General features: G+C 36.8%; 1 protein-coding gene across 1 annotated transcript in view; it reads right to left on the bottom strand.

Annotated features, from left to right (window-relative positions):
* The window catches only part of DSG1 (desmoglein 1), a 32569-nt gene extending 22593 nt beyond the window's left edge, over positions 1–9976 (bottom strand). Inside the window, exons 1-3 of the mRNA XM_053571830.1 lie at positions 9785–9976; positions 1349–1384; positions 964–1095 (exon numbers count right to left, since the gene is read on the bottom strand). Coding sequence (XP_053427805.1) covers positions 964–1095; positions 1349–1384; positions 9785–9832 — 216 coding nt within the window. The 5' untranslated portion in view covers positions 9833–9976. The remainder of the gene's footprint in view (positions 1–963; positions 1096–1348; positions 1385–9784) is intronic.
* Positions 9977–13349: the final 3373 nt, after the last annotated feature.

The raw sequence follows: 13349 nt of genomic DNA, 5'->3' as shown, positions 1-13349 counted from the left end.
TGGAGAATTTGTTTTTAGATTAAGTGTAATAATGACAGCTATAGTATTTTCAATGGTGAATGACGTGATTTAAAAATTCAATTTCTATTTCTATCAAGCAAGTGACAAGTCAAATATCACTGTACTGTGTATAAATCTATGTAGTCATTCATTCAACAGTTATAATTTGATCTTTTTTATTTTCAGACTGTTCAAGCACTGGGCCTAGAGTAGGGACTACTTTTCCTACTTAGGGGGTTTTTCAATGCTGTTACACAACTTTGATCTTCAAATTAAAGATGATATAAAGAACCTGAAGAAAGTTTTATGTGGATTTATGTATGTGACAAGAGTTATCTGATTCTGTGTAGCAGCTCTTAATAAAGAGGAGAATGTGTTAGTAGAAAAAAGAAAGGAGACCAGTCAAATCAATGGATATCCACACCTCTTTCTTTGAAATAAAATATTGTATGCCTGCAGGCAGCTTTCCGTGGGGAGGATCAGTGAGTATTTGCGTACGTGTGTGTATTTCCATATGCATGTGTCTGCATGTGTGTTAATCTGTGTGTGTGTGTGTATGTGTGTGTGTAAGGGAAAATGAGAGGAAGAAGAGAATAGAATAGAGAATTCAATTCTAATAGTGTGTGAGGCAAAAGGGGCACACGTTGTGGTAGATCTTCTGAGTGTTCTGAAAGCTACATTTATTATTTAAATAATTAAATTTTTTTCATCTAGAATTTGGTACTTGATTAAAGCAAATGATCACACGTTTTAATTTTATCAGCAAGGTGAGTCAGTGTTTAACTGTTTCTCTGAGTACCCACGTTTCTTATCTTCCAGGAGCTTCAATTTTCAGCCTCTGAGTGACTAGAGTTCTGTTTTATATCATGACTTCTCAGCGAGGTATGTTTATAAAGCATTTAAAAGACAACCTTAACCCTCTCCATTCAGATTTCAATTGTGTGCTTTGGGGTTGACTCTTACTTTGGCAATTGGGTTTCTCTTTGAGTTGTCTTCACCTTCCCGACAAGCTGCAGCGAACTTGATCCACTCACGCTTCTGCCTTCTGATTGAATTCCACTTGATGGTGCCATTCTTAGTGTTATAATCTCTTACCTTGAATGAATAGAATAAAGTAACAGTATCTATTAGCTTCATTCATAACTCAGAGTCCACTGAGATTTTTAGAGGAGGGAGTAATTGTGATGTCAGAAAGCGAGGTTGTTGGACTTTTGATAACCCATTAATTTTAGCATTACAGTAACTTTCTTTACTTGCAAGAATGAATTTTCTTTGGAAACTATGGTTACTCCCAAACCATTTTCTTTTTTAAAAATGTGAAAAAAAAAAAGAATTTATTATATATTACCTGGACTCGGAATTCACTGTTAACTTCCACTACCACCTACAAAAAATAAGATAATCACAATAATTAATTTTTAATTCAATACTTTAAAATTCATGGTATCCAATTATTTAAAAATATGAAACAAATACCTTGTATTAGAATAATTTCATCATTCTGAATAAACAGTGGATCTTGTTTACCCTTAGGTCCTAATCATCATGCTAAAAATTTTTGTTGTTACCCTTCAATTTTGCTCTTTTTAAAATTTTTTAACTTTTCTCCCCCTACTTAGGTAAGATATTTGAAGCTAGAACCCAAAGGAAATGAGGTTGGAAACCCAGGCTTTCTTAATAAATCTTATACCTGAAAAGCTAGAGATACTCTAATTCTGTTCAGTACATTCAGGAATAAATACCAAGATAGTCAACTATAATTTCAAGATCTGACTACTCACAGACAGAAATAGAAAACAAGTTGGATGAATCCCCAACAATAAGAAAAAAAAAAAAAAAAAAAAAGAAAACAAGTTGGAAGTGAAGGAAAGATATCAGTATAAAGATATCTAGAAAGCTTCGGAATATTTGCTCCTTCATATTCCAATTCTACATAGAAGATTTCCTTGTATTCTTGAAAGTTTTAAGATGACAATTTTTTTCATCTGCTTTGAATTATGAGAATTAAAATTTCTAAAAGAAAACAATTTCCTTTATGTAAAAATGAGCTTGTATTTGATGTTTTATTATTAGCAACAAACAAAATAGATGATGTAAAGGTATCCTTCTATAGTAAGGAGAGGAAATTGCAGGAGTATAGGGAAAAGTTATTGGGTTTGCAATTTCCATTATGTTTTTTTCTCCTGTGGGAAACGATCTCATGTCTGACAAGTCAAACAAGTATGCTAGTGAAGAAGAGCTCTGCCTAGTTACAGCTCTGGCTTTGATCTTCAAACATAACTTGTAGTGAAAAATCAGGATAATTTTTTTTTTTTTTTGCAGTTTTTGGCCGGGGCTGGGCTTGAACACGCCACCTCTGGCATATGAGGCCGGCACCCTACTCCTTTGAGCCACAGGTGCCGCCCCCAAATCAGGATAATTTTAATTATTTTCCCTAAAAATCACAGGCATTTCTAAGGACAAAGACGTTATATATTGAGTTTACAATGAGGATACAAGTATCCATATACTAGTTCAAAATGTCAGAAGAAAATAATAGTTTGCATTTAAAAATAGTAATAGTAGTAATTAAAAATATAGCAAATATCCATTAAAATGAGGTATAGATTTGAAGTCTAATTTGCATTTATTAAATTTTAAATTGCACTTAGCATCAATTAAAGATGGTGTAAATCCTTAGTTTGTATTTCTCCCTAAATGAGAAATTTTCAACTTCTAATTGAAGTTTTTTACAATTGCACAGTACAAAAACCATTACCATAATTAGACTTTATCTGCATCACTGATATAAGAAAATAACAGTTTGCCTTTAAAAATAGTAATAATAGTTCAACCACAATCGGTATAACCTAATTCTTTGTACACTCAATGAACCCCAAACAATAAAAAAGTGTTAATAATAATTTTAAAATATAGCAAATTTCTTTTTATAGTTGATTGCAATTTCACCATTAGAGAAAATATAAAATTCGAGTTTCCGAGTACATATTTTTAGAAATTGCCACAATTGATGATTTAAGAAATGTGTATTGATGGCTGGTATGAGTAGTGTAAAAAGATTATGTTTTTAATTACAGGGATTAATACTCATGATATCTATTTAGTATTAATCATTATGGTTATCACTATTACAATGTATCAAATGATAACTAGCACTAGGCAGTGTGTTTAGAGAAATCCATGTATTTAATCCTCACAACAAATGTAGGTGTTCACCACTATTACTATGTCCATTTTAAAGATGAAGAAACTGAAGCTTGAATTAATACTTATGGCTAACTATAATCCAATGCAATGCAGCATCAATTTCTGCTTGAGTTGTGGGGTTTACATATAAGTACATATAAGACAGCTGATTCCCTCAAGCAGATTACAAAGGAAAGCATACTACACAGAATTGACATGACAACTCTGAGAGCTCAAAAAATTCCGATTTTCATCTCATCATATGTTATTCTTCTGACTGGTAATTTTTATATATAACAGTAGCAGTACGGAGCAAGGAGAAAAAGAAAGAAAAATAAATGGTCCAAATGGGTCGTTTGGCTGAGTGTCATCTGTAGAGTCCATCCTGGGTGCAGAACTGAAATGATTTTAATTCTCTCTTGTTTGTGGGTGTGGATAGAGAAATGAGGATACTTCATTGGTCTGTGTGAAGGTCATTTCTTCACACAGCTGCATCTGTTACCTGTTACTGCACTTCCTTCACTCAGCGAAGCGTCACTGCCTGCTGTTTGTTTTAGATAACTATGCCAGATGACTAAGAAATCTTCCCAACTTTATGAAGCTGGGTCATTCTTTTTCCCATGAGAGGCAACTCAGGCAAAAGACCAAGTAGATTTCACCATAGTGTCAGACTCTCAATTGGACTGGTAATTAAAAAACTGCCAAGTCTGCTTAAAAAGTTGGTCGGTTGACCTAAGCTTATTTTCTTTTGCTGAGTAAACTCTGAAACAAAATCACTCTTGGACTTCCAAAGGTAAAAACAATAAAATAAAAAGAGCACCTGATAGAGTCAGAAGAACTGCAGTGTGTTTTTTAATTGCTCTGAGCTCTCATTTTCTCATGTGTGGAATGGCAATAGACTAAATTACAGACGTGCACTGGTAACTTTCCAGGTCTAACGCCAAATCCACGTGTACAGGAGAAAAATGTGGAAGCATTTCAATCGTGGAAATGTCATAATGAGAGTTTAGATTTTTAAAAATTATTCTGATGGTGTCTGGGCAAGGTGGGAAGGGGCAGTGATTACTGGCTATGAGTAGTTTTGTGAGGCTCTTACTAGAGGTGAGGAGGAAATAAACAGGACCAGAGGCAGTGGGAACAGACAGGGGAAGATGAGGAAAGGGGATACAGTGTGGATAGGATTGGCAGGGCTTGAGAACAGATGAAACAGTGGAGTCAAGAGAGGAAGGAGTCTTAGGGCAGGGCAGGTTTAAACTGTGCAACTGGGAACAGGTGAGAACAGAACTTGGCATCTTAGAACACATTGAGTTTGAGAAACCAGAGAAATGTCCAGGTAAAGATGATCAGTGCTTTGAAATATGCATCAGTATTTCGAGCCAAAGTTCAAGCAGGATATGAAGATTTGAGGTATGTTTGCTCAGGAGGAACACTGAAATCCTGGGAGCATCTGAAATTCCTAAAGCAGAGGTGACAGTGAAGTAACAGACCGTGGCTGAGGATCAAACTGGGGAATGCCTACATTTATATAACTGGGATCAAGGACAAAAACAAGAAGAAAAACAAGAAAAAAGGGGAGAAGCAGTGGCCAAAGAAACAGTAGTCAGAGGAAAGGGAAATGGGAAGGTAGGTGGGGGTGAAAGAGTTGGGAGAGTGGATCCTGAGGAAATCGTGAGGTCTTGAGTGACCTTCAAGAGAGTATTTTCAATTAGATATAATAACATTTGCATGACAGGGATTAGAGAATAAGGAGGATGAGGATATAAAGATGGCCATTTCTTCAGGAAATTTGTTGATTAAAAAGCCCCAGAAAAACAAGGTGGTAGAATTAGATGCAGCATTCAAGGATATTTTTGGGGGGAGAAGAGACCTGTGGATTTTTGAAAGAGAAGTAGGAGATTTTGGTTTAAAAGAAGAAAGATTCAGAAAGAAGATATTTGATTAAGGCGTGATGGTGAGAGAAGGGGAATAGTCAGGAAAAGAAAAGACTTCCAAGGCAGAAGAAAGGAAGAGACGAAGGCTGGAGGTTAACATTGACCAACGAAGGAGGGAAATTCAAGGACATTGCCCTAAATGACCTAGGCCTTGTCCCTGGACTAAGGGTGAGGTTATTTTTCTGGCAATCGGGGGAGTACTTTAGATTCAGAAATAAGACTACGAAGTGTGCAGTGAAGCTGGTGATGAAGATTCACTTAGAGATGAACACAGGGGTTGTCAATGTGGCCAAGTATATCCCAGCAGTGCATGTGGGTGCTGGAGTAAGTTGCTGAACTGTGCCTCAGTTTCCTCATCTGTATGCGAGTCTAGCAGCCTCTTTGCATCCTAAAATCCTATGAAAGCAGTAAATAATTCATCTAAAGTACATCCTTGGGGAGTCCTTCCTTGCTCTCTGTTTTAGGAGCCAATCCATTTTATTTTTTAAAAGCCATAAGGCACAAAATGGCATGCTAATTTTAATGATTTCCTAATTACAATCAGTTTTAGTGTTTTTTTCATACTGAAGTACAGATTTCTTTGCATATCATAAAAATGCACTTGAGAAATGGACTTGCATTTAATAATTGTGAGATGCTCTTCCACAGTCATTTGATAGTTTTTGTTAAGTATTAAATTCAAATGTATTTGTTAACTGTTATATCCATCACAGGATGAACTTGAAAGAAAACTAAAATACAATAATTTGTTTCTTTTTAAAAACCTCCCCTTTTTTCTTTCTTTTGTACTGTTCTGACAAAGGGTATCAATCTGGGGTTGACAACACCTCAGTGGATTCCACTGGTTTATTTATTTATTTGACATATACACTGAATGAGTAGAATGTGGATCCAAGGCTAGCATAAGACATTTAAAGGCTGAAGCCCTAAAAATATTACAGTAAGCTTTGGATGAAATCCAAAAAAATACTATCCCATAAAAATATTAGGGAATCCAACATACATGATTATTTCTATGTTTAACACCTTGATACTTTTTGGGAATGTGTAGGGGAAGAGAAATAAACAAAAAATTTCCTTCTGGTCCATCTGCTGCATGTGATTAGACATCCATTGTGTAATTCTGTGTGGGGGCAAGGCAGGGTGAAGACACCAGTGTGAATATGCCACAGAATCTGTCCTCAGATAACTTACAGTCAAGTTGTTCCATGAGCACTGGGCAGCCAGTGATTGGTGGAGGCATAGCTTCTCATTAGACAAGGGTCAAAGATTGCATTTTATTTTCATAGACCAATTATAATAGCATGGGTTAGTAGCCTATGAGATTTAAAAAAAAAAATTGATGTAAGTCTATTAAAGAAATTTGTGTGCCAAGCATAGCCAGTGAGGGGGGCATGACCCAGCACTCCGTGAGGCTCTGTGAGGGTGTCCCCTCAGCTGAGAGAGCACAGTCACGCTAACTGCAATGCCCACCATGGTGCGCTCCCTGCAGATGTGTCAGGACACGGGGATAATCAGCAAGAATGTCTTTGTACGTACGTGACATAATACGTACACAAGAGAGCATAAAGCGCCTTCTCTTTCTTGTGTTCTATTTGGTCAGTAGCAGGCTGTTAGTGCTTCCCTTGCTTTTAGACACCAGTGAACGAAATTATGGGATCTTGAAGATGTCGCGTTCACATAAGTTCATGAATTATGTAATAAAATATACATCAGTTTTTGTGTACTTTAGCCTGAATGCTGAGAAGTACCCTGAAAATCACTTGCTCATTACCTCAATGATTTCAGCTAAGTTCAGATTGTGAAGTTGTTTATCAGGTGGTTAGAGGGATTTTTTTGAAATGAAATAGTAAGCCACAGAGAGAAGGGGAAGATCTGTTAGTATGATGAACTGAAAAGTCACATCATTCATGGTAATAGATAAAAATAATTTTCTCTGTCCTTTGAGTTTGAGCTACAGAAGTTTATCGTAACAGAAAGTGACGTCTTTCAGATTTTGATTAGTTTGAATGGACTAACTGAACCTGCCCAAGTTGCAAGTAATATTCGAAATGATTAGAACCATAGAAATTGCACTCGCTCTAATTTCCTCAAAATGGTAAAAATGTACTTTTTACCTCTGACGCAACCATGCACACAGACTTCTTATATTTAGCGTTTAAGTTACATTGTTCTCTGGCCTGGAGAAAGTACTTTCTAACTCCTCCCTTCCTCACTCCATACGCTGATTATAGAGAAGGAAAAAAAGAAAGAGAGAGAGAAAGGAAGGGAGGAAGGAAGAAAGAAAGGAAGGAAGGAGCAGAGTGAATGAAATGTACTTGGCTTGCCCATGTAAACGCTTGTCTGTCCAGGAGGCTTGTCTGGGTAATGGAATGGCCGTGAAGCAATCTTGCTCACTGGAACAAGGTCTAAAACCTTCCCCTATATTAAACAGAATACACAATTTGCTTGCAAACAGTTTCCTGGTTCTCAAACAAATTTGCTTAAAAGTGTTGCCAACTTAACTGTCGTAAAGGTCTTAACAATTGCACAAATGTGCTTCCTAACATGAATTTTCACTTATTGACTTTGAGCATAGGTGCATATAAAGACTTCACGTGGATTTTTTTCTTGTTTTGGTAAAATCAAGCTTTTATCAGGAGACTAGCAGAAAGGTAATTGGAAGCATTCTCTGTAGTGGTGGTTGTTTTGTGGAGGAAACGAAGTATTTTAAAAGAAAAAACAGATTAGGTAACTCCAAAGAACAGTTATCAAAATCACCTGGTAAAGTTGGTAGTTAAAATAAATTATGATCTTCCAAACCTTATAAAGTGATATGTTTTACAAAAGAAGTTATGATATCATGTGAAAATGAACCATTATAATTCATTATAGTATAAATTCCTTGGGAAATATTTTTCATAAGGCAGATGAGAAACTTGTGATTCCAATATAAAATATGGCAGCCTCCCCTGCCCTTCCCCTAAAAACCAATCCACAAACAAACAAAATAACTATCCAGGCTCAGAAAATAAAATATGAGTGACCATAAGTCTCTCTCAATAAAGAGAAAGTTCAATAAAGATATAAGATTTCCATAATGATACAGTTTAATGAAGAATGACTAAGTAAGTGGTGGTTATTTAAAGGAATTTTACAAGGTGTACTTAATTAGAAATAATCACATAAATCAAAAAAGAAAGCATATATCATAGATTCCATGGAAGTTAGTACATAAGCATGTAAACAAACTAATCAATTGAAACTATAATAATGGATCAAATTTATATGAAATTAAGAATACAAGTATTAGATGGCTGGAAATACACAAATGCTCCTATGTTCAGACGACATACGCTAGCAGTGTTCATTGATCCCTGCTACCACTAAGTTATGGTATCTACTAACCCTAAAGATCCATTAAAAATCCTTGAAATATGGGCGGCGCCTGTGGCTCAAGGAGTAGGGTGCCGGTCCCATATGCCAGAGGTGGCGGGTTCAAACCCAGCCCCGGCCAAAAACCACACACATACATCAAAAAAAATCCTTGAAATAAGACTAATGTTTCAAGGCCAACTTGGAACTAAAGCCACACCTTTATTGATGCTCATTCTAAATAAATTCACTGATTATGATCCATCCGAATTAATAAACTGAATTCAAACTATCCAACATTTCTTGAAGCAAAGATCTGACTTGTTATTATACCAGTCCAACATTCCAGCTCAAAAATTAACAAGTAGAAACAAATGTGAACCACAGCACCTCATCCTGCCAAGTCAGAGGGCAGTTTATCTGGCACCTGCTTCCTTTGGAATACATCAAACTTCCTGAGAGAGAAATTATGATTTCCACATTTTCACCGAAAGTGAAACTGACGTAATATGTTAGAGTTGCACTTAGTATTATCTCTACAAAGAGAAAACTAATAACATACAAGGGGAACAATGATAAAACATTATTACATTTGTCTGACCATCAAATGTAGAACTTTCATATCAGTCATTACTGACATTCCCGTAGTAAGAACAAGTACAGTAATAATTATACTTACTCTTTAATTATAGCCATTCCTTCATCTAATATGTCATTTAGAAATCTCTTATACTGCCATTTTTTTAGAAACTAATAATGTTGTTTTAATAAAAGTGTAGTTAAATAGCGTGAGACTTTTGATAGCCGTAGAATGAATTCTAACCACACATAGAACTCATTATTTGTATAGTGAGGCTATGATTTTAATTTATGTGGATACTATTTTTGTGTTTTAAAAATTATAGTGACGCCACCAAAAAAGATACCAAAAGAACGGAAAAATATGTAGGATAAAAATCAAGACATACCTATGATATTTAGTTTAAAAGTCCCCCTGCAAAAGAGGATTTGAACCACAAAGTGCTATTAAGTAGTGACGTGAGTTTTCTAAAGTCACTACTTTCCCAGCATGACCTAGCAATGTCAGAGTCGTGACAGGATGAGTTGACACTGATGCCTGAATGTGATCTTGAGTCTTCCATTAAAGATGGAAACACTATTTAAAAATCTAGTTCATAAAATCGCCTTGTCATTAGCATAAACTTTTAATGAGTTTAGGTCAGAAACAACACAAGCGACCATTTTTTTAAAAGCTCTTCTTCATTTACACTTCTGAGGATGATTCTGAAGGCATTTTAACAGAATCCACTTACCAGAAAAAGAAACAGCACAGCAGCTGTTCTGAAGAAGCTCCAGTCCATTGCTGCTGGGTTCTCTTACATCCAAGACCAAGGAGTTTTGTTTGCTCTTCTCTGTTCCTTTCCCCCACTCAGCTGGTGTGTCTGATTAAAATAATTTCGCAGTAGATGTTCTTACTTGCAGGCTTTGAGGTGTTTCTGCCTTCCTCCGGGAGAAGGACTGAAGGGACGTATAACCAGTCTAGATCCCCACCCTAAAAACTTGGGCTGGTCTCACCGAAATGCTTGACAAGATCATCATTGCTCCCAGGTAAAAGCTTAGTGACACACCCTTCTGCCAGCTGAAAAGCAAGTCACTATCAGGCAAGGAAGATTCTCTCCCTCATGGAAGATTTTCAGTGGCAGGCACTTACAGTCACCAAAACCATGGAGGGTTACACGGAGGAGGCTTCTCACCCTCTGTTTTATTTACAGATTGTTTAATTTCTTCCCATATTAAAAAGGCAAGTGTAATTCAGAGGATTGTTCAGTCCATGTTCGTAGGTCACAGTAGAAAATTGTAAACTTTCCATTTCAGTAGATGTTGGAAAAGATTCAGTATTTTTAGCTGTTAAAAGAGAGAAAGTTTGTTAATGTTGAGAGTGAGGGTTTTTTTTTTAAACTATATTAATTCAAACAAGTAAAACTATGATACTTATTAGATCCTTTGCATAAACCACAATTCCCTTTAAGCGACCAGATTAAGAACAGGAAATCCTTTTTCTCTCCAAATGAACATTTTTCACCCTAGTTGTTGTTCTTTTTTTAAGATCCTTTTTTAAATGCAATAAAACATAATTTAAAATCTACTGAGCCTGATTGAAAGTAAACAATAAGAACCACAAATTAAAATTCTGTTGATAATTTTTAAAATGAGATTCAGTGGCTGAACTGCTAAGGAAACGCAGAAAGCTGCCCTTCAGGTGAGGGGGTTGAAAGTCAGTGACGGTTGCCAAGCATGGAGCCAAGATTCTGTACAGTGAGCCAAGTAGGACTTAGGGAATACGCTGAAGAAATGGTTGCCCACACATGCCGATGGGAAACGGAATGCAGCCCTGCGGTCTGTGGAATAATCAGAGACCTTCACAAGGCAGAGTTTGAACACACTTGGGATATCGTCTCTCCACCTGGCACTGTCTGGTATAAACATTGTGAGTGGCAGGAAGCCTGTAGATGCTGGATGTCGTCAGAATTTGAAATGGCAGTCTGGAACAGAGGCCTATCTGATGAGATATTGATTATGGTCGAAGGGAAAGTAAACACTTTGCTAAAAGGAAGACTATCTCTGAGGATTAGAGGGTCTGGAGAATGCTAATCATTCCACTGTCCCTGTTGGCAGAGATTACTCAACAGTGCTTTGAAATTTCATGTTACTCATCATATGAAACGTAGAGGGGAGATGGGCTGCTATATTTACTCACAGCTAATGTTTATTATTGGAACTGGTTGGTGTGAATCAGTAAAATCTCAAGTGATGGACAGACCAAGTTTCTCCTTAGTCAAGTAAAATAGAATGTGAGTGTCAATCTATGACTTAGTCTGAGCAATGTATTCGTGGTAGGATTGTCTGACCACAAATGACAGAAGACTCACTGGTATCAGAAATTAAAGAACATACCCTTGCAGCTTCCCAGTGGCAGGTCAATGTTTTACCCACCTCAGATTCTGGGCATGATGCTGGGGCGTGCACAGGCCCTCCCCATCCATTGAGTTGCCCTTCACAAAGGCCAGCTCTGGCTCCACCCCTCATTCAATGACCAGCTCCAATTAGAGGCTTCATAAGGCAGCAACCCCCGCAGCAGCTTTCTGCAGAGGTGTAGTAGACTCCAGGGTTGCAGAGAAGTGTCTGTCCTGACAATCCCATGAGAGCTAGTGACATTATACATAGTGGGACAGGGAGTTTATGAATCACCCTTTCTCCTCCTTTGCTCCTTCCCTGCCTCTTTCTCTTACTGATGCCGTTCCATTGTCCTTAGACCAATGCTGTCCAATAGAACTTTCTGCAGTGTGAACATCTTCTCTGTCTGTGGGGTCTGGTACAGTAGCCACAATACTATATGTGGCTCTTGAGAATCTAAGATGTGGCTAGGATGACTAAGGAACTGAATTTTTAACTTTATTGAAGTTAATTTAGATTTAAATAACCATATGCAGCTAGTGGCTCGCACATTGGGCAGTGCACAGGGGTTAGAATAGCATTGTTCCATTGTCCATCTTCTACCGCACTCCAAGCCCTAACTCCCTCTAATCTTCATACACTCAACGCCCTTTAATTTGCCTTTTCCTATCTGGGTAACTCTACCTTTGTTTCAGTTTCTGATGAGCACCTTTTACTTCCCTTTCCTTTCTGTATTATTATCTCATTTGGTCCAGTCTCTTCTCCTCACTCCTTCTGCTTCCTTTTCTCAATGCCAACAAGTTAAGATCCTTGAAGACACAGGAAACACAAACGCCTCTTATTTCTGTTTTCCTATTTTTTTTCAATCTTTTCTTCCAGCAGCCTCATCTGTAGCCTCATACCAGGCTGTTGCTGTTTCTGCCTGGTCTGTGTTTCTACCCTGAACATTGCTCAGTACGTGCACCTCTGCATACATACCGACAGTTATCCCTTCATAGGCATTTTGTAAAATTGGAGGTATTTTTTCTGTCTGGAATTACCCTGGTGAGAAGACAAAGTTTCCCAGAGAGATCAAGTTCTCTAGAGAAGGGGATTTTTCTCTTTTCCAGAAGGCATTGTAAACTCCAGAATATCATCTCAAATGTCTGCATTTTTATACTTGTTCAGAGCTTGGAATAAAGTAATGTCTCCTTGAAAAACAGTAATCAGCATCTTTAAGGGACCAATTTTATTTTCCTGGAATTTCTAACCCTAATAATAGTAACTGACTGTGTTAGCCGTCTCTGTTTACACGGCGTCCACAGCATGAGCTCATCTTTGGGGTTCATGTGAGGTTTTGATACCTGTCTATGATGTATAATCATCAAATCAGGGTAATGGGGATGTCTATTACTTCAAACATTTATCTATTATTTATTTATGTTGCAAACATTACACTTCTTCTCTTCTAGTTATTTTGAAATATACAATCAGTTATTGTTAACTATGCTTTTATGTTATGTATGAACCTCTGGTTTTATATCTTATATGTATGTCTAACTTACCCTAATCAGCTCTCCAAATTGTTTAAAACTAGGTGAAAGATAAGGGTACACGTGAAACTTACTCAATGTAGAGTATGGATGTCTTAACACAGTAACTAAGAAAATGCCAGGAAGGCTATATTAACCAGTGTGATGAAAATATGTCAAATGGTATATAAAACCAGTGTATGGTGCCCCATGATTGCATTAATGTACACAGCTATGATTTAATAATAAATAAATTGAAAAAAACTAAGCTTAAAAATGAAGAAGAAATTGAAGTAAATATGTCAAGGATAATACAAACAAACATTTTAATATATTTCTATATTGTATTAATGTTTCTATGACATGCATTGGTTCCATATCTTCTCCACATTATGTAAGATTAGACTATTCC

This window comes from Nycticebus coucang, chromosome 19 (assembly GCF_027406575.1).
Source record: "Nycticebus coucang isolate mNycCou1 chromosome 19, mNycCou1.pri, whole genome shotgun sequence".
Taxonomy (NCBI): domain Eukaryota; kingdom Metazoa; phylum Chordata; class Mammalia; order Primates; family Lorisidae; genus Nycticebus; species Nycticebus coucang.
This window is presented reverse-complemented; position numbering and strand designations above follow the sequence as displayed.